This window comes from Balearica regulorum, chromosome 15 (assembly GCF_011004875.1).
Source record: "Balearica regulorum gibbericeps isolate bBalReg1 chromosome 15, bBalReg1.pri, whole genome shotgun sequence".
In the NCBI taxonomy this organism is placed as follows: Eukaryota; Metazoa; Chordata; class Aves; order Gruiformes; family Gruidae; genus Balearica; species Balearica regulorum.
The window spans coordinates 8,986,158-9,007,596 of NC_046198.1; the positions used below are offsets into that span (position 1 = coordinate 8,986,158).

The window sequence follows — 21,439 nt, forward strand, 5'->3', positions numbered from 1 at the left end:
TTCCTCTGTGCTGTCCCCTATCAGGCTTTTATGCTCTTTTACTTTACTTCCAGAGGAACATGGCTGCTGAGCCCCTGAAGCTGTTCTCTGTGCTCCTGGAGCACCCTCTTCTGTTGAAGGAGCTGCAATTCTCATCCCTCAGCCCCAGCAACACACAGAACGCATGTTCCCGCGAGTGCACGAACGTACATTTCTTTCCCAGCCAACCATCCATATTGATGATTAACTCTAGTTCACCTGAACCTGCTCTGAAGCCCCGGACAGCTGTCACACGCCGTACTGAATGTGTGAATCACGACCTGTAGCACATACACAAAGATTTCTCTAACACTCTGCTCTTAACACACTAACAGAGCCCATTTGTGGTACTGTTCTAATAGATGCAATATCCTATTTAGCACAGTGTATCAAGTACACTTTTTAATAGTTTGGGGTTTTTTTTCCAATTGCACATCATTTACACAGGCTACCAGACACCTGTGTCATAAAATCAGATCGAGACACAGAGCTGCAGGTCCGGTGCATCCATCGTGGGGCTGTTTGCCCTGGCAAAATTCCACAAAAATCACCATCCCGCCATCTCCGCTGCTGTCGGGTCACCACACCACCACGTTTGTGGGACACCAACGCCCTGTCCAAGCCACAGCCGCCTGCCGTGGGGCTGCGATGGCACCGGGCAGCACCCAAGGGTGCTGGGGCAGGGGCCTGGGGTGCCCGGTCTCCCCACAGCCAGGGGCTCCAGCTCCCCACTGGCAGATCCCAAGGTGACACAAAACAGGCCGCAGCCGCCCAGCACTGCTCGGTCTCTCCCGGGCCCTGCTCAGCTGCCCCAGGGCAAGGGGTCGCCAAATGGCTACCTCAAGGGAGACCAGCGAGAGGCAGCTAGAGGGGCTCTGCCGCGAGGCCGCTCCGGGCAGCGTTTCTCCATGGTCAGAGTCTGCAGGAGCAAGGTGGGCGCGGGGCGGGGCGATGGGGCGCTCTGGGCTGTTTCTCTATGGTCGGGCGCTGGAGGACGCGAGGTGACGTCAGGAGGAGTGGCGCTCTAGCGGTCGTGAGGGGGTAATTAGGGGAGTGAGGCGCCGCTCTAGGCGGAGACTCGGTGGTCGGTCAGCCAGCTAGGTTGGCGCTGTGCCGGGGATTCGCGAGGGCGGATCTCTATGGTCGGAAGGCGGGTAGAGAGTCGTGCGCCGGTTCGGGTGGCGCTCTAGGCCTCCTCTCGATGGTGCGGGCGGTTGCTAGGCGGTGCGGGGCCTAGGCCGCGGCGGGTCGGCGCCGCCATGGCCGCCTCGGCCTCCAGCGCGGCGGCGGGGCCCGCGGACGGGTCGTGCGTGCTGTGCTGCGGAGAGCTGGAGGTGGTGGCTCTGGGCCGCTGCGACCACCCCATCTGCTACCGGTGCTCGGTGCGGATGCGGGCGCTGTGCGGTGTGCGGTACTGCGCGGTGTGCCGGGAGGAGCTGGGCCAGGTGAGGCCGGGACCGGCGCCCTCGCACACGGCGGGGCCGGGTCGCTTCCCCACCCCCCCACCCCCCCGCCCGGTGCCGGGGTCTGCCAGCGCCTCGCGGGGCTGGGCTCGGGCCGGCTGCCGTGGGGAACAGGGCCGGGGAGGGGGGTGGTGAGGCCTCGGGCCGGGCTGGGGCAGGACTCGGGCCGCGGAGCAACTCGTGAAATCTGCTGAGTGGAGCCGGGGGGGGGGGGGGGACGTGCCCCAGCCGGGAGCTTTCCGGGTTTATCTGCTGGCGGCTTCGCTCCCGGTGGTGTGGCTGCCGTTCAGAGGAGAATGGGAAGGGTATTGGAAAGAAAATATGAAGAAAATGGAATTTAAAGGGAATATTTTATTACTTTTTTAAATCAGCAGGGCTTGCTCTCCAGAGTTGGTATTACGTGATCTCAGATGACTCTATCATCCTGCCGAATTCCTGACTTGATTCTAAGCTTGGGGGGGAGGAACATATTTTGTATTCTTTCAAGGCTTGCTCATGCCTCGCATTACAGCACACCATGCTGCATCCGCCTCCAGTTCCTACTAGCCTGAGCCGTCTCTTGGGTGTATGCTTAAAAACTAATTTCTCCTCAGATATAATTTTTCTGATAAGTTTCTGTTTTCCTCACGGCCTGCTGGTGTGGTAGTGCAGGGCCCTGTTGCAGATTTCGGGAGAAGTAGCTGTGATGGTGTGGCTCGGCTGTGCGGAGGGAGCAGAGGGTTCAGTGCAGCGGTGAGCTGCATGAAGAAAAGTTGTTGAAGAATGTTTATAAAAACAATTCCTCATACCTGAATTTGTTTTTGCAGAACAAACTCAGGGAAAAACAAACCCTTTAAGAAGAAAAGAATTGGTACTAGCACTGAAAGAAATATGCTGAGATGGTGTAGGAAATGAAATAAATATATCAGGGGGAGGGGGCTCTCCCCTTGGTGAAAGGAGAGGCCCCCTCAGCTAAACCATTTGCTTTGACTGCTTTTCATGTTGTTCACGTGGTTGGAGGGATTGAAGATCTTATGCTGTGTGCTGAGGATCCTTAGATTTTGTGGAGGCCAGAAAGGTCAATGTGGTTTTTAGACTGAGCTTACTGGCACGTGAGTAGCCTCTGTGTACAGAAAGATACTCTGTGAAAGTAATTTTATCTCTGATCATCCTCTGAGGAGCTGCTGCTCAGTTTCTTCCGTCTTAGGAAGAAGCAAGCTGTGATGTTGCTCTTCATCCTTAAACTTGCTTGTCTTAGGTCACAGATGGACTGTTAATCTTGAGAGCTTTTCAGTTTTGTGATATAACTGTATTATGCACCCCGAACTTTGGTTCATTCAGCCATCTTTTCCCCTCATTTATGAACTGTTTAAAATGATTCTTTCATTATAATTGACTGAGAGGTCACTTTTAATGGCTGTGCTCTTTTTTTTTGTTCCCTTGTCTTTAAGTGCCTCTGTAATACTGTTCTGTCTGTTCACCCTTCTGACCAATGAAAGAAAAAAGGCTACTGGGGGGAATAAATCACATCAAAGCTGCATGTATATGTAGGACCCGAAACAGGGTCTCTTAATTTGCATAGTGTGTGTGGAATTAGAAGAGGCAAGTACGACAGTACCAAATCTCAGCTGGTGTCGTAGAGAGTAGTGTAGACCGAACTGGTAAATGTCCCAGCACAATGTCCGAAGGAAATACAACTATAAAGCAGCACAGGACATGACGGAGGAGAAAGCAGGATATACTAGTTATGGTAATATGTGCTTTCAGTGATGCGTAATTGTTGCAGTGAAGTTAGGAAGGATTATTTGCTGACCTGTAAACTAGCCCTGACGTATAAATGCATCAGGCTTGGAGGTTTTGTCAGTGTGCTTGTTATATATGTGTGTGTGATTGTTCTTGGAACTGCTTTAGGAAATTGTGTTGGACTCCTGTGATAAAATCTACTTTTCAGCAATCCATTCCTCTCTTAAAACTCACTTTAGGCTGAAATGGAATGTCAATACAATTTCACTGAAACAATTTTTTTCTAAATTATTGGAGTTAGACATAGTTGTCATTTATCCAAGAATCTTAAACTTGTATTCTGTTTATTTTAAGCTGGACATTTCAGCAAGTTGAGTGTATTTTTTATTTTGGTTAGCTCAAAAGTAGCCCAACTGTAAAGAAAGCCGTAAAAACCCCCCAAAACCAGACACAAAAGACTTGGTCCATGGTATTTCACCCCAACAAGGGTAGAGGAGTGATTTAACAAGACTAAACTACATGCGTATTATATAATTGAATGGTTTTATTAAGGCTGTAAGTATTTCTAGATTCACAGTGTTTACTGTGAGAACTGAAAGACACATATTGTATTTGTGTCTCAGCCTTTCTGTGCTGGTGCCAGTAACTCTAGCTGTTTCATAAATGTTGCTGCTACCCCAGCACTTCCCAAACTGGGAATGTGGGCTGGAGCAGACCAGTGGTAGGTGGCTTCTGGAGAAGGATGTAATACCGTGAATGGCTGCAGGGTGAGACCCAAGCTGCTTGGAGGTCAGCGGGAGCAACTGTGAGCCAAGCAGGTTCCCTTAGAAGGGGTACATGGTACAAATAATTTGGGAAGCGACTTTTTTCTTTTCTTAACTACCAGGAAAGCAAGAAACAGAAACAGTGATTTCCAAGTCGGACTCTGAGTAATGTCACTTTTCACTTACAGGCTGTAGATTTCTGTGTGATCTCCTACCAGGAGACAGGAGAGAGAGCAGTACAGGGCTCTTGACAGGCATTTGCTGCAGAGGGGGTTGAATTGGTTGAAGATACTTGCTCTCAGCACATTTGCGGTAGCAAAACATACCATAAAAGTCTAGTTCAAAATCCAAAGACCAGTCTGGTCCAATCCACCTTCGTCTAAACTGACTCACTTGCTGGAGGTTGATAAGGAGAGGTCACAGCGGATTTGCTGACAGTTGTGGGGGCAGTAACCCGGGGGTGGTGATGAGCAGCTGGGACTGACAGAAAGCTCTGCAAGTGTCCAAGCTTCAGGCTATGGCGAGTTCCCTGACAAATAAAGTTTGTACTGAGGAGTTTATCTGGAATCCCAAAGACTGTGCAGCCTGAGTATGCTCTCGCTGATTCTTGTGTTGCCTGCAGGTTGTCTTTGGACGGAAGCTTACGTCTTTCTCAACAATAGCACTTAACCAGTTGCAGCATGAGAAGAAATACGACATTTATTTTACAGATGGAGATGTTTATGCATTGTACAGGTAAGTACTGGAATCCTTCCTGTAACAGATCCCTAAAGCAGCATATTCTTACCTGCGTTACGTGGCAGAAAATGCATGCTTGGGTAGAACAGTGTGGTTTTGTTCCATGGAAAGAAAGTGGCTGCCATGCTGTGTACGTTGGTCACCATGCAGAGTAGGTGGCTTTGGTAGGGTGAGAGGCTGGAGCAGCGTGGTTGGAGTGAGTGCTCGGTACCGTGATCGGCAAAGGGAGCAACTCCTCAAGGCTGGAGTGTTCGGATTCATAATACAGCAGCGTTGCTCTGTCCGTGAAAGTTGCTTTTTGCTTCTTTACCAACAGCAAACTTACCGAAAGGCTGTTCATTCCATGCACGGTTGTTCCGGAAGTTGGTAAAGACTGAATTACTATTAGGATTGTACTTATTGCTGTGCTGCATAAGGACTAAGCAAAACCAAGCGTACCAAACATTGTATGAAAAGAAGAGCAACCTTGTGTGCCTACAAAGATTTTCCCTCTAAACGGGAGAGGAGAAGGGTGAAGTAAAAAAACCCAATGCAAGTAAAAGATGTGGTATCAGCATCACGTTCTAAAAATATTTTTCATAACGTGCTTAACTGGGAGGCTTTAAGATAATTAAAAGCAGTTAAAAAGAAAGACGAATGAAAAAAGACGAAACCATGCAGACAGTGGTACCTTTGTCTTGGAGAATTGTGCATTATATCCAACCTGATTTGGGCTAAGACTGTACCTTTGCTGATACATGCACAGTTTGGTATGACTTCATATTTATGGAATTGGGCAATGGGTTTAGTGAGCAGAATCAGTTGGAAGCATGTTCTGATTAATTATACACCAGCTCTGGGAATTCCTTTTGATGATAGGATTTCTGGAGAGTTGCTGAGATTACAGTTCCATGGGCAGTAATCAAGTGTGCGGGAGTGGGGACTCCTGCTGAGACCAGGGCTCTGTCTTATCTCTTGTTGAGAATCATTGTGGAGTTTTGTTTGGTTTGTTGTTGGTTTTTTTTACCCCTCCTTTTCTATTACAATTATTTATCTCTCCCCACTGTATTCTTGTAATTTTAATGTCAGTTTCTGACATTAGAAAATGTAATTAAATTGGATGTGAATGTTGCATATATCAACTGAACCTTCAATAAGCAAGGGATTTGTTGCATGGATGTGTTACAGTCCACTCAAAATTTTATAGTGGCAGTGTATTACTTGCACTGTGACTGTTCAGCTCTTCTCTAACAGTGGAAGCCTCAATGTAATCTGGTTCTGTTCTGTTCCTGACAGATGACAAAGTATTCTTGGAATAAGCAGGATGCTAACCTCGTTACAAATTGCTGCGGGAGCTATAAAAAATGCAGCCTTCTGCCCCTGACAGAACATTTGTTTTTCGATAAAGGTATTGGGTTGCTGAGAGGGAATAGGATAATTTTTAGGAAATCTTTCTTGTCCCTTAGGAAGCTGCTGCAGCATGAATGCTCTTTGTGTCCAGATGCGAAGCCGTTCAATACCTTTGCAGATCTGGAACAGCACATGAGGAAGCAGCATGAACTCTTCTGTTGCAAACTCTGTGTTAAACACTTAAAGGTGAGCTAGTTCTAGGTTTTCATGTGTGCGAAGGAGGGGTGGTTCCTTATATGACTTGCAAGAGTATTCTGGGAGGTGGGAAGAAGGGGGTGTCTGAACAGCACCGATTTATTTCTTTTAAGTTTCCTCTGTCTGCCTACAGTGAGGCTGGTTGCTTTAAGTCTTTCTTCTTCCATAAACTGATTAACAAAGAAGGCCTGAAGGATCTCAGTGGATTATATTTTAAATTAAACCCAACCATATTAACAGCCTTCTGATCCTAGCTCCTCCGCCACAACGTGTGTAAATACCAAACCCTAACTGTCTGATAGGAAGTTAATCCTGAGGCATAGGCAGACTTTGTTACAACTATAACTGTAGAGATTTGCTGTCTGTTAAGAGTTATACTCATGATGACTTTACGAGTTAAAACTGTAACTTAAGAAAATATTTGGTGCCAGTTCAGAAAGCAGAATGCATCATGGAGTGATGGATTTATTTCTCAGATCAGAGTCAACGTAGCACTTACAGTTGGATCATGTACAGGATGAGAATCCATCTTGCTGGTTTAATGAAATATAATTATATTTCATTATCTTGTTTATTTGTTCAGAGCAAATTTCCTGTATCTTGTTGACTTGATTGGAAAATGAAACTCACTGTTGCTTGCAATTGAGGTCTGCTCTGTTTGATGTACACACGTAGAACACGACCGGGGCTGTTTTAAAATATATTTTACAACCTGCTAAAGATAAAACAGTTACTGGAAAGCTGAGTTGCCTATGTCTGAAAAGGTCATGTGTATTGAGCCTTAAAACTACTCATCTTACCATCACCACCATTATCCTTTTTTATGTTTTTTAATCCCACCCAAAGTTCACTTAGAAGGGCTGGTGTTATGTCAGTCAGGTGATGCTTTTTCACAGTCTGAAAATGAACTCCGCCTTTCCCTGAAACTAGAGTGGGTTTTGTATTTCTGAATTACATGTCAGACGAAATCAGCAGCTACTGTTAAATGAATTCTAGGACTGCTAAGCTCTGTGTCTAATAGTTGTCAGCATTCCTTATTGTTGTAGGAAGGAATTTAATGCATGAATGCATATTTTTAGCACTCATTACACGTGGTTTTGTACATGTGTTTGTTTTCTCTGAAACCAATTAAGTATCAAATCAGAGAAATGCATTTATCCTGTGGTGCCCCAGTTGGTTTATGCCAACTGAACTGGAGTTTACTGCTGAAAGGGACAGCATCCAGAAGTGGTCAGGCTGACCTGAATGAATAGTAATACATTTTTTATTTTTTTTTCAGGGTTAGCTTTCAGTGAACTGATTTGACTCTTTCCTGTGGTCTAGGAATCACTAGAGCTTATGCAAGGGAAATGGTTAGGGGAGGGCAACACCGCTTCTTTTGGTTGCTGTGTCCTTTGAGCTCTGGTGAAGAAGTGTTTCCACGGTCAGCTTAAGTAGCCAGCAGTAGAGGAACTTGTTTGTCATTGTCTCTCCCAGAGAATTCACAAACAATATTAGAACTTGTTGGCTTTTAATTTCAGAATATTATGGAGATTTTTATTTCTCAGAAAAAAGTTCCATGTTACTAGTACCTACTGAAAAGAAGTTCTTAAACTCATGGAAGCTTCAGTCAGTCAACCCTAGCTGAGCCAAATGAACCTTTTCCCAGAACAAGTTAACACTCCTTGTCTAGGCGAGAAATAAAGGATATTCTCTTCTCAAGGCTGCGTTGATCTTTTTGGCATCTTCAGAACCCTTCCTACCAAAATAGCTCTCATGTTAGTAGGGACAGAAGGTTGGCTTATAATACAATATTTGCTCACTGAGCTGTATCCTTTGTATGTAGCTGTGTTTGGGTAGTTGCTACCTGAGTACAACAGCTCACTTCTGCCTCATAGGGTTTTTTAGTTCGAATATGCAAAATGTTGTATGTTCATAAATATCTAGGATTTTTTTTCCTCACCAGAGATTGTAATTTAAAGCTTGTTGCATTATGGTAATACACGCCAAAAAAAAATTGTGAAAGGGAAAAAGGTGAATTAGATCAGTTTGCAATGTTCAAACTGAGGGAAATACAAGTTAGATTTAATTTGGATCTATCACTTGAATTTTGTTTCCTATTCGCTGAAAATTTTAGGTGTCAGTTGTCAAATTGCATCTTTCTGAAGCAAATCTTTGCTCCTACAAATGAACAAGTTGTGCACAACCTGGCTCATTCCGTTTTGTTCTTTGTTCACAAGAAGTAATAGAATACATATATATATGTATTTCTTCAGATTTTTACTTATGAACGGAAATGGTATTCTCGTAAGGACCTCGCCCGTCATCGAATCCATGGAGATCCAGATGACACCTCTCATCGTGGGCATCCCCTGTGTAAATTTTGTGACGAGCGTTATTTGGATAATGATGAGTTACTGAAACACCTAAGACGAGATCATTATTTTTGTCATTTCTGTGACTCTGATGGTGCTCAGGAGTACTACAGGTTTGTGCAAGCAGTTTATTCCTTTTTCTGTAGCTTAAAATTTGAGGGAAAAATTGCTTGGGTCTGCTTTGAATTTTGGGGAAAGTAGTACTCAAAGACAGAGGGCAAGAATGTTGGCAGGTTGACTGCAGTCTCTTTTGTTCATCAAACCAATAACCACAGTAATCGCTTTCTGTCTAGTTCATGTTTTAAAGTTTTCTTCGTTAATGTTAAATATTAAAAGTTAAATTTTGCAGCATGACAGCAGATGTCTGCAGATGTCTAGTGTGTTAACTCTCATACTCCAAAGTTCATGTGCAAAGCAGGTAGAAATAAATCTTCTTTTATGAAATACATGCCTTATGTACAGCTGGATGTGACGAGTATCAGCCAGTAGGTTTAGTTTAACGTCTGGGATCATGCGTTAAGGTCTGTGTCGACTGTATGCAAGTGATTTCAGCTGGAAAGCTTGCCTGGGGGTAAAGAAGGAACCAACTGCCTAGGCTTGTCTTCGCCTCATCTTGTAAGAGTAGCCATATACCATTAGTAAAATATGTTGGGGAGGTTGCAGTTCAGCCTCTTTTCTCTTTCCAGTGATTATGAATACCTTCGTGAACACTTCCGCGAAAAGCACTTCCTTTGCGAAGAGGGACGGTGCAGCACAGAACAGTTTACCCACGCTTTCCGCACAGAAATAGATTACAAAGCGCACAAAACAGCCTGCCACAGCAAGAACAGGGCGGAGGCCAGGCAGAACCGGCAGATAGACCTTCAGTTTAACTACGCTCCTAGGCACCAGCGGAGGAACGAGGGTAAGTGTGGCTGGGGGATGAGGTGGACAGAAATGTATTCATTCTTACTGCTTTGAGGGTTTTCAGGAACATCTGGTGGATGTTTCCTAACCAGGAAGAAATTCTTTACAAAGAGGGTGGGCAAGCCCTGGAATGAGACCCTGAGAGGTTGTAGCGTTTGTCTTTGAAGATAACCAGAACTTGACTGGACAGGGCCTGTAGTTTCAGAGTTGGCCTTGCTTTGAGTGAAAAATAGTTTTAGGAAAATTGCTGACTTTCTTCTCCAATTTGTAGCTCAGTGAATAACTTAATACAGTTAATACAAAGTAACGATGAACATGGAACATGAGACCAGAGTAGCATATCTGCTTATGAGTGCAGAGATTGACATACATACGAACTTTTCTTCTGTGTGGAACTATATGTAGAGAGATCTCTGCATAAAACTAAAATTACTCAAAACTCACATCTCAGGTTACAGTACATCGAATCCGTTGAATACTGCAAAATGTATTTTAATGTAGCAAGGTTATATAGACTACTTAATCGTCAGAAAGAAAACAAGATAGATTGGTTCGTACTAGTATATTTTTGCTTTTTTCAGGCATAGTGTGATGCCCAGATTAGAGAAATAACTTTGAGAGTGATCAGCCATCCTTCCTGTTTAGGTGTTATAGGTGGAGAAGACTATGAAGAAGTTGACAGGTATAACAGGCAAGGGAGGTCGGGCAGATTGGGCGGCCGAGGCAGTCAGCAAAACAGAAGAGGCAGCTGGAGATATAAAAGGTGAGTAGCAGAACGTTTTGTGGATTTCTGTTGCTGCTTAGTGGTGTTTTTTACTTACCAATTAACAATGTTTTTGTGGACCAGTAGGAAGGAAGCGGGTACAAAATTTGGAAGCTTCCATGGTGAATCCTTAGTTGAGAGTAGAGCTAGCTTTCAGTCAAAGCTTGGGTACTGATTACGTGCTTGGTCAAAGTGAAATTATTTTGTGTGAAGTTTCAGCTGTCTGGACTTGACACAGGAAGCAAACAATGTAATCTTCAACTTGTGGGTTAAACTCAGAATCCTAAATTAATTTCAGCAACTGCTTTTATGCTAACTTTTCTGAATAGGATTTTCTGAAGTAAGTGACAAGTCTTTGTGGGTTTAACGGACTTTTTAGTCTGGGTAATCGTGAAGTTCCTATTCTAAGGACCATGCTTCTCATTGAACTAACAGATCTCTGTGTGGCCAGACTGAGTGCTTTGGAAAAAGAAGAGGGTTAAGTATTGAAATGAAATTTTGCATTTATATGTCTCTTCATCCACACAAGACCTGAGTGTTTTATACATACTGCACATCTATTTTCTTCTTTTTCTCGCTGGACAGTCAGCTGGTTCATTACTGGTGATTTCACTGGGGGAAGAGTCCATCTCTAAACACTTATATGTTGGTGTTGCATGTGGATCGTGCATGTGTTGAGAGTTCATGACAAACCATGTTTCAAAGAATTACTGTGGCCTACAAGTATGATTTTATACGTTTGAAAATGAGTGGGAGAAACAGGTGTCCCCGTGCATCCTTGGTACTGTCTCTCCCAGTTCACCCCAGTTTTTTCTGGCCTGGATTGTTATTACCACATGTACAACTTGCAAATCCAGGGGTGAATGTTGCCTGTCTCACCAGCCGGCACCAGGGTGTATTGGAGTGGTGGGTTTGTTTTAGCCTTCTCAGCAGGCTGCAGCACAAGATCAGGGACAGTCATCGGAGCTGATACTGGAGAGGTGAGAGCTGGAGTGAGGCAAAGCTGCTCTGTAATCCTTACTGTTTGACCGAGAAAATCTGCCTTGTCCTGTAGGGAGGAAGAAGACAGAGACGTTGCAGCGGCAGTCAGGGCATCTGTGGCAGCTAAACGGCAAGAGGAGAAAAAACGGGTAGAAGACAAAGACGATGGCAGCAGTAGAGGTAAAAAGGAGGACTTGAGGGATTCTGAAGTCCTCAGCTCCAAACGCGTGCCAAAGTCTTCAAGTGATGGTACAGGTTAGTGTTGAACACATTCTGCAGCGAGGCATGATGGGTCTGGAGATCAGTCTGGCAAAAGTGGGAATCGCCATACTTTGTTCTCAAAAGCTGGTGGACGTGGATAGAGCTACGCAGAATTGTTGTCCAGCAACATGGATTTGCAGTGAAATGTGTCTGAGTGGGCTGGAATTCCTGCAGCAGGTTGTACTTGAAATGGAGCTGGGTAGAAATATCATATGCAATTAACATATGACAGTATGTGTGGCATTCCATCCAAATCAATATGATCTAAGAACGTGCCATTTCCTACTCTAGCATGCAAGAACTGATTTGTTGTGATTCTTGAGCTGAGTTTCTCCTTTTTTGAGAACAAGTTATTCCCAGTAAAGGTTTTTAACTGGTGAAAGCAAACCTTTAATTGTTCTGAACCATGTCTAGTTTGGGGCACGTAAATATGATGCAGTGATGTTTTGATATCACTGTTGCTCCAAATCCATTTTCCACTGTTCTATTGCTCCTATAACAGGATTCCCACTTAAAAATCATATGCTTTCATTATGAACTGAGAGCTCTGGCTAATGGGTACAGCTCAGTTGAGGATGACAGGCAAGGTTATCTCCTCCAGCTGCTTGCCCAGCTTTTGTGACACACGCGTCAAAGCTGTTGCCAATCTGTCCCTGAACTGCTGCAGTCCACAGCACTGGATTTGGATTTTAAGGCAAATCTAAATTACGAATGAGTTATGTTTTCAGTGTGAAATGACCACCCAGGCGCTAATTGCTGAGCAACTTGGGCATCTGTGCAGCAGAGGTGTGATGGACAGCTCAGAGGAGCAGCCTTCCAAGTGAAGAAGCATTGGCATACATGAGTTGGAGTACTTAGGCTCTGAGGAACGTCCTGACCCCGTGCAGGCAGTTGAATGCTGACCTCTGGTAGAAACACGGAGCAGACAGCTGGGGGCGTTGGCATCTACATCTTTAGAGGGTTCCCTCACAAAGTACTTCTCAACTGATGTTTTGCGCATGTTATGTATCATGAATTTCCTGTATGCCACAGCCAGTATATGATGACATAATAGTGAATGCATTTAATTGAAGGAAAGAGTGATGCATGGATTTAAATTGTCCTTTTGGAATGTCACGGTTAATGACATCATCAGCTGCTGAAAATAGGACTTGTTAATGCTTCTGTCATGTTCATTGGTAGCTTCCACTCTGAAGTGAATGGATTTTAGTTGAAAACATTTCTTTGCTCTTTTTGTCAATACTCCAAAAGAAGCAGCTGCTAATGGTGCTTTAAGCCAAGATGACTTTCCAGCAATTGGTTCAGCAGCGGGACCTCTACAAGGGTAAGTTTGTGCAAGATTGCAGCAATGAGAAAGCAGATTTAGAAACTTATGTTCTGCATTTCTGGAGGAAATAATTTTACAAGTTTTTACTTAAATATAGATAATTTACTTATAAATTACAGATCACTTTACTTAAACTACGAATACTCCCCCTCCACCCCAGCCCCTTCTGCCTCAAGCTGTTTCTGTGCTAGTCACCTGCATGAACAGCATCAGTTGTTGCTTCAGTTCATGGCTTGATCTTTTAGTGGTGCAATTTCAGGGAAATTCTCAATATTCTCCATTCCAGACATTTTTAACTCAATAGCTTACCTTGAAGGAGCTGTATACTGTGAGTATTCATCATCTCCTGGAATTGGTGACGATTAGAATAGTGTCTTTGCAGGATGCGGCAGCTCAAATGCATCTGTGTGCACAGCTCTGCTCCAGGTGAGGTGTACTCATAACACAGCAAGGCTAGTGTGACTTCTTTGAGGAGACTCATTCCAGACACAGTTTACAAGCCTGACTGCATTTGCATCCTGTTAAGTTAGGTCAGTTGGGCCGCCCTAAGTGATGGTTTGAGGAAGAGTGCAGGCAGGTATGGAGCTCGTTCTGCCTGTTGGAGCTGTGCTGCCTGTGCAGCACCGATGTAACGGGGTGTGCTTTTCCTTTCTCACAGCTCTGCCCAGCTAGCAGTGGTTAAGCTTAAAGAAGAAGATTTCCCAAGCTTGTCATCCTCTGCAGCACCTACCATCTCTTCTGGGATGTCTTTGACATATACAGCAACTGCAAAGAAAACAGCTTTCCAAGAGGAGGATTTTCCAGCTCTGGTGTCCAAAATGAGGCCTAACAATAAAACAGTAACTAACATAACATCTGCATGGAACAACGGTTCCAGTAAAAATGTGGTCAAAGCCATTAGCACCCCCTGCGTAAACCAGGTAGCCAAAAAAATGTCCTCCTTGAATAGCACTAAAGGAAGTAAGAAGAGCAATAAACTCTCTCTGTCAGACGATGAAGACGGCGGTAGTGGCTTGACAACCCAGGAGATCAGAAACACACCAACAATGTTTGATGTATCGTCCTTGCTGGCAGCTTCTACCTCACAAACTTTTACGAAAGTGAGCAAGAAAAAGAAGATGGGAGTTGAGAAGCAGAGACCGTCATCCCCACGCCTGTTACAGGAGACATCGTTTCCCAGGTCATCGACTGAAAAGCTGCCAGAAGCAGAGCAGACATCAAATGCATCGTCTGCTCTTCATGCCCCTGACAGATCCGCAACTGTCATGAATGGTCATTCGGAAAAATCATTAGTAATCTGCAGTACACCCAAAGAGCCCCCCGGCCTTAAAAAGCCCACAGTGACTAACAAATGCCCTTTACCTCAGGATGACTTCCCAGCTCTTGGGAGCTCAGGATCAGCTAGAATGCCCCCGCCACCAGGTAAGCAGTGCAGAGCATGGCCAGCTTTAGGTGTAGCTTAGAGAAATGCGGCACATGGATGAGATGTATAAACTGCTTCTTCTTGGCGCTCACGTGAAGAGCAGATCTGCCACCACGTGCTAGCTTTAGCCTTTGAAGTTTAAAAAGACGATGTGGGGTACACGGGTGGGCTTGATTGTCCTCTGTGAAACATGGCTGATGCAGTGGAAATGTTGGGGTAGCTCTGTGCCATGCAGCTGCAGGTCTCTGCTCTCTGGGGGTGGCTCACTGATGAGCAGCAGGTCTTTACCTGTCACTGCTTTTCTGGTGAGTCATGACTGACTATCTGTGCTTTTGTGCTTTAAGATCTAGTTTGGAAGCCCCTGCGGGCAAAGGGAATCTCTTTAGCTGTGACCTGTGCCTGCTGGTACTTGTCAGTTGGCTTGCTTGGTCACTTTCATTCTGCATTTGCAGAGATTTAATGCCCTTGCTTTTAGTGGTGCCATAATCTTGTAAAATTGGAGTAGCATAGCAACAAATGTGACTTACAGTGGCTTTAATGAAAGTAGAATCACATCAGGAGATGCTTGCATAGCGGTTTTGTTCTGGGCTGCTCTGCAGATACTGCTCAGTGGAGTATGCTAGAACATGCGATGCCTAGTGCTGTTGTGACTTCTGTTCACTTTAATAATGTAAAAGTGTTTTTTATCATGAGTTTTACTTTTTGTTAGGTTTTTAATTATGTTCTATTGAAAAAGTAAATTAATAGCTTAAAGTGCTTTCTCTGTAGAGTGACATCAGTCACTGTGAAGTGCTTCTTGACCTGACTGTTAAGGTGACAGATTTCCACCTCTCTAATTTTTAGATTCATCCAATACAGCAATGTCTGCACTGCTGACTCTTATTTCTTAGTGCTTCTGGAGAGTACGTCAGACCACTGGTGTTAATTTTAGATGGTGGTATGTGGGTGCCACAGATACGTGCTCTAACTTCCTGCCCGTTCTCTGCTTTCATTTAGGCTTTAACACTGTGGTGCTATTAAAGAGTCCTCCTCCACCTCCGGGACTGTCGGTGCCTGTTAGTAAACCCCCTCCAGGTTTTGCTGTTATTCCATCCACCAATATCTCTGAACCTGTCACTACATCTTTGAAAGAGTAAGTAAAAGTCTTTTGAGTTAGAGTTACTTTACGCATGACATCTCAGTTATGTCATACGGGCTTTAAACAGGACATGAAATACTCCGAGGGGATTATTCTAAACAGGTGCTGCGGCAGAGGCCAGCCACTTAATGATTCCCCTTGGGGGGGTCCCGTGGCCGTTGTGGGCTGGTTTCAGGAGAGCTGCGTAAAAGAAAGCATGATGTTGTGTGGGTGCAGGTCTGAGGAAGTGAAAACCTGTGCAGTGTGGCAGCTCAGACTTTTGTCTTTTCTAGATTTATTTGGAAATCTGCAGCTTCAACATGTTTCTTAAACTTTCCGTTGATTCTGTCTGAGTCCCAGAAGCAAGGTGCTGAAGCATGTTTTCCTTCATGACCTCTAAATGCCTTCATTGCTCTGATATTTCCAGTAGCTGGTCTCTGGCCGGGGCCCTTCTGGGCTAGAGAGATGAGTTTATGGGAAGAGGGGAAGGGAACATTTGTGTAAGTTTTTGATACAGACATCTGTAGTAATCTGTTTTGTTTTATTCATGGTGCTGTCTTTGTTCACGTCTCTTTAGTGAACGTAGCTTACCAAGCAGTTAGTCAAGACTATGTTAAAACTTGCATTCTAAATATTCTGTCTAGGTAAAGCTGGAATCTGATACGGTAATCCCACAGGATGCATTTTGTTGTCCTGTCAAGATAGCTGTGTGCCACTTATTATATGTGGAGTTGGGCAGAGAAAGGGAATGCATCCTATAAGAGAATAGCCATACAATATATATCCCGCAGCATCTTTGTCTAACACGAAGCAATGTCAAAGTGACTTTTGGTCTTTTCAAATGCAGGCCAAAATCCTGTCACGGATCGTACTTGATACCTGAAAACTTTCAGCAAAGGAACATTCAGCTAATACAATCTATTAAAGAATTCCTTCAAAGCGATGAGTCCAAGTTCAATAAATTTAAAACTCATTCTGGGCAATTCAGACAGGTGAGTGGGTGAGAACCTTTGGATTCCTGAAAGCTTCCTTTCTGGGAGAAAGTGAATCCCAGTGGAATTTTTTGATCTTTTAAATTTTTTTTTTCTAATAATTCCTATTCCCTTTTTCCTGAAGGGTCTGATTTCTGCAGCACAGTATTACAAAAGTTGCCGAGAACTGCTTGGAGATAACTTCAAGAAAATTTTTAACGAGTTGTTGGTGTTGTTGCCAGACACAGTTAAGCAACAAGAACTACTTTCTGCTCACAACGATTTCAGAATCAAAGAAAAACAAAGCTCAAACAAATCCAAAAAGAACAAAAATAACGTTTGGCAGACGGACTCCAACTCTGATCTCGACTGCTATATCTGCCCAACGTGTAAGCAAGTACTAACTCAGCAGGACGTTGTCACCCATAAAGCTTTGCATATTGAGGATGAGGAGTTCCCTTCCTTACAAGCAATCAGCAGAATCATCAGTTAGCTTTCCTGAAGACCAATAAAACAGTCTCTGTCTATGAATATGCACTTTTTTGGAACGAGGTTTGGCAGTGTAGTGTGGCTGAGAGCCGGTGTCAGTTGAGTAGTCATCTGCAGGTGACTGTTAGGGAGCCCTCTCGGTGCTGTTCATAAATACTGTGCAAAGGGATCACTGAACTGCGCCGTAGCTAATTAACATCCAAAGTCTGAGCTTCGAAATGCCTGAGTAGAATTAGGCTGAAATCGCAGGGTGGGCAAGCAGGGGGCCACCTTTCTCCTGTAACATGCAATAGCTGAGAAAATACTTTCTGATCTGAAGACTGACAGGGGACACAATAGGGGAATAAGCATCTGGTTTGGGATTTTCTTTCTTTTTTTGGGGGGTGGGGGAAGATTATGAGTCACTGAAATGAGCGGAAGCAAAAGTGGCTTCCCTTATAATATTCTGATTTTTTTTTGTGCTATTTCTGTCACAACGAAGATCACAGTAGTCAGGGGTACAAAGGTGCAGAAAAGGAAAAGATGCTACTCACTGGTAAGACCATGATGGCTGCGTGTCTGTAAACTTTGGGCTGCTCATATAGCAAAGAAAATTCCTGTCTGAAACCGGAATTAATTCTACTACTTGAAGAATTGGACTGATCTGTGTGGTGAGCTGAACATGAGATCTGAAGTTGCCTCTGACCTTTTATGTAACATGTTCTTTAACAAAACTTATTTTGTAGCACTGCATGTAGAACAATAACATTAAGGCTTTACTTTAAGTAAAGCACACTTCACAGTAATTTTATTTAATGGCTGCCATGTTTCTAATTTCTTGGATGTATTAATGGTGGTGGCTCCAAACAGCATATCGGGACATTAAATGCTGCTGATCACTGACCATGTTTATCTGCAGTGCCTTTAAGTGCATTTATCTGTTTACAGTGGTCTGCACTAAGGAGGACAATTTGTTCAGACTATACGGAGCGTTTACATCCTGTACCTCCCTTGGCGATACCGGTCTGAAGTAGATTTGCTTATGTTGCTTGGCATCTCTGAATTCCACCTCTCGGAGACAAGAGGGGGGGATCTGTTCATCGTTTGAAGTAACTCCTCCTCCAGCAGCAGCTATGACGTGATGGAGTGACAAGAGTCCTCCCTGCAGTGCACTTTCATGGCTGTAATTCAGTGTCTGATTCTCTCACATCCTGGCAGACCAGGTTTAGTTATTTTTAACAGGTAGGAATAAAGTTGAAATTAATTTATGTAATTTTTAGTGAGAAAACACTTGCTTTTATATAAGCATCATTTCTATGAAATTGAGCTCAGAGTATTGCTGAAGAGCTAGTCCTGGCTACAGAAAGTTTTCCTTGCCTTACACTTTTTATTTTTGCTTGCTGTCAGGCTGCAAAGTGCTTTTGGTTTTCTTTTTTTCCGAATAATTAAGACTGTTTTGAATACCTGAACGTGTTGTATTCAGCACAGGGGCCAGGCTGCACGCCCTGAAATGGAGTTAGGGAGGATTATTTGGCTGCATGGCTGTTCATAAAATGCATGAATACGTGATGAGTAGTAACGCTTCCATGTTCCTGCCTTGAGTGGGGTTCCTCGAGCAGAGTGGGGTGCAGTGCCCCTGACACTACCCCAACCCACCTGACGGCAGCGGCGCTTCGGTTTGACGCCAGCTGCCCCCACCACTTCTAGTCAGCGACTGAGCTACGGGTCAGCTCTTCTCCCTGTCTCTTCATTTGGCTTGTAAAGGTCAGGGGAAACGAAATGCTTATTCTCTGCAGGAGTATCTTACGTCTTCCCTTGATTTTTCAGTTAATTTCTTCTGTGTTAGCAGATATGTAGTTCCCACCAGGCGGGTGCTGCTGCAAGTTTCCCCGAGGCAATCAATCTCTTTGGCCTGATGATGCAGTTTCCTTGTTCCTTGCGCTCACCTGATTAAATAAAGTATTACCAAATTTTTCTCAGGCTGCTTCTATTCATTTTTAACTCTTTATTGAAAATAAGTTGCAGTTGGTACACAGACACTGAAAATACAGAATCACAGATTGTTCTCAAAAGATATTTTTATATATATAATATATACAAAAGTTGTAAACATTTTTAACATTTCCATACACAGTCCACTTTATACTACAATGCACGTAAGATTAGTGACAACTGCAACTCTTTGAAGCAGTCTGCTTAGACAGAGGTATCTGCAAAAAAATTTAAATTTGCAAACCACATTTGGTATCAGTTTGATATTAAAACTCTTAAAGAATGTGAGGTTTAAATGCGTATTGCAACAAAATACAGGCAGCTGAACTTGGGTTTCAAGTTGATAGAGCAAAGGCTGTTTCTGAGCCTCACTGGTGGCGGGAGAGGGTTGTCTGGCACACACAGCTGCACAATGCCGCCTAGAACAGTACCAGGAATAATCCAGAGTGGAACTACACCCGTCTGCCCTCCCCAACACACTCCGGGGAAAACAAAGGCTGAAAGGAAGTCTGCAAATATATACAGTAGCTTTTATGGAGAGAAATACCGATGCCACAAAAGTAATGATATGATTTACTAACGAAGACACAATGTGGTTAGTTTTGTTTTGATGACCTCATAGCTGCAGCAGGCAGAGCTAAGGCAGAGCCAGCCTTGCGCTTCTTGGGGGGGGCTGTGAAGAGAGAAGGGTAGGAATTACCCCTGTAAAGAAACTGCTGGTCGGCAGAAGTAGAAGAGAGATGCTGTAGCTGTCGCTTGCTATTATAGCGGGAACTGGTGGGAAACTCGTCCTACAACGTGTCCAGGCAAAACAGCCGGTGAAATCCCAACTGCTTGTAGACGTGACTTAAAGGGAGGGCTCTGCTCAGACTGCGTGAGATACAGGAGCGTGTACAGGGGAGAGAACTTGTTGCTACGTATCAGCTAAGCAAAACTTCCACCTCACTAGGAATAGCTTAAAATGTTGGGAAAAAATTCCAATTCTTTCAAATCTCGTAATGCATTTAAAATAAAAAACCCTAATGTGGTTAACTTCAGTGCTGAAAAATATGCATGTTGTTGCAACAGAGCTTCCTGGAGCAAGGCGATTGGGCAGAATACACCTCCGGGAAAGGTACAGGATTGTTTGAATTTTATTCTTTACACCCAAATTCAGTGCTAACACTACACAGAAGCTTTTGGCACGCTAGCCTGGGGGCACGGTCTTGCCCTCTGCAAGCTCGAGTTAGCTGCTGGGCTTCTGAGGTCTCCAAGAGAACAGAGGATATATTAAACAGCTTGCGAGGACAGCAGGGGGGCAGCAGCTGGCGTGGCACAAATTCACAGCACAATCCTGGCATGCTTTTAGGACGTGGTCTGGGCGGCTACAAGGAAAGCTGCTAGTGCTACTGTACCACAGCAAATGCGCGGGGAGAAAAAAAGTGGGAGAAAGGAGTACAAAGATAGATGTTACAAATACTTGAACCCCAAACAGTATACTACAGTTATTACACCGATGGATCTACTTCTCTAACCACAAGCCCGTAAGGTTATATTGAGTTACAGTCCATACCTGTATACACTAGTCTGACTGACGAGTCACGGACACACCGATGTGCTACGACAGTTAATGCACGGCACTGCTGACACCGAACAGCTAGCGGGGACACTGCGGGGGCTTGCAAAGAAAGAGGATTTCGTACAAGGGGTAGGCACGTGGCATCGCTGGTCGGGCTGGGATCAGCGTCTCACCCTGCCTCGAAGTGCGTTTTAATTCAGCAGGACCTCGACGGCTGCCGGCCCGTGCTGCCGCGGGGTCGGGGAGCTACACGGGTGTTCAGCAACAGCCTCACCAATAAACCAGAAAAAGTTTTTTGTTCAAGGTGGGAGAATGCTTTTCCCAAGGTGCATGTGTCTTAGGCGTTGCGGCACCATGTTAATTACGGCTTGTTCCATCCTGCCTGGCTGACACAGCCTTGACGGGGCGACTACGTATATAAACCCATCGCTATTGCCTGGAAAAAGTGCACCAATTGTGGGCTGCCTGCCCGTACGTGCTGCCTGTCTCCGCAGACCCGATCCCTCCCAGTGCCGCCCCAGTGGGACATCCTCCCCTCCGCCGACGGGGACCGACAGTTTTGGTGGTGGAGGGAGCAGGCTTAAGCTTCCTCGAGGTGCCTCTAGGTGTGGTTGGACACGTTATTCCTGGCTCCAGTTTAATCAAGGAGCAATCTGTCCTGCCTTCCCATGGCCAGGAAGCCTCTCGGGCGCCCAAGCCCCTTCCTCCTCCTCCTCCTCCTCCTCCTCCTCCTCCTCCTCTCCTGCCCAGCAAAATACAGCCAGGTCCTTGCACAGTCACCGTGCCAACGGCAAGTTAAAGGTAATACCGACTTTTGGGGAGCCGTATAAAGCCGCTGACCTCGCGAAGAACAACGGTGCCTCGGCCGGGGGCTGAAGTCGTGCTGAAGCCGTCCCCGTTTCACCCTTGCTGTGCTTAAGGTCAGTCCTGGCGTGAGAGCGTGCGTGGGGTGTGCGTGTGCATCCCCTCTGCGTCCCACCACTGGCGGGTGGGAGGGTGGGGAGGAAAGAAAGGCAATGCAGGCCTCGG

At 44.9% G+C, this 21,439-nt stretch overlaps 1 protein-coding gene across 5 annotated transcripts; it reads left to right on the forward strand.

Annotated features, from left to right (window-relative positions):
* Positions 1-1,044: 1,044 nt before the first annotated feature.
* ZNF598 (zinc finger protein 598, E3 ubiquitin ligase) lies at positions 1,045-18,834 on the forward strand. Of its 5 annotated transcripts, none has more exons than XM_075768189.1 (12): positions 1,045-1,463; positions 4,590-4,702; positions 6,151-6,280; positions 8,545-8,756; positions 9,330-9,547; positions 10,195-10,312; positions 11,367-11,548; positions 12,806-12,878; positions 13,540-14,303; positions 15,301-15,436; positions 16,269-16,413; positions 16,538-18,834. In XM_075768189.1, exons 1-12 carry the CDS (start codon positions 1,278-1,280, stop codon positions 16,883-16,885), a joined length of 2,625 nt encoding a protein of 874 aa, XP_075624304.1. In that variant the 5' UTR covers positions 1,045-1,277; the 3' UTR covers positions 16,886-18,834. The 5 variants fall into 5 exon arrangements, with proteins under 5 accessions (XP_075624304.1, XP_075624305.1, XP_075624308.1 ...); XM_075768190.1 differs by having other exon boundaries at positions 12,809-12,878; XM_075768192.1 differs by lacking the exon at positions 1,045-1,463 and adding an exon at positions 1,680-2,572.
* Positions 18,835-21,439: the final 2,605 nt, after the last annotated feature.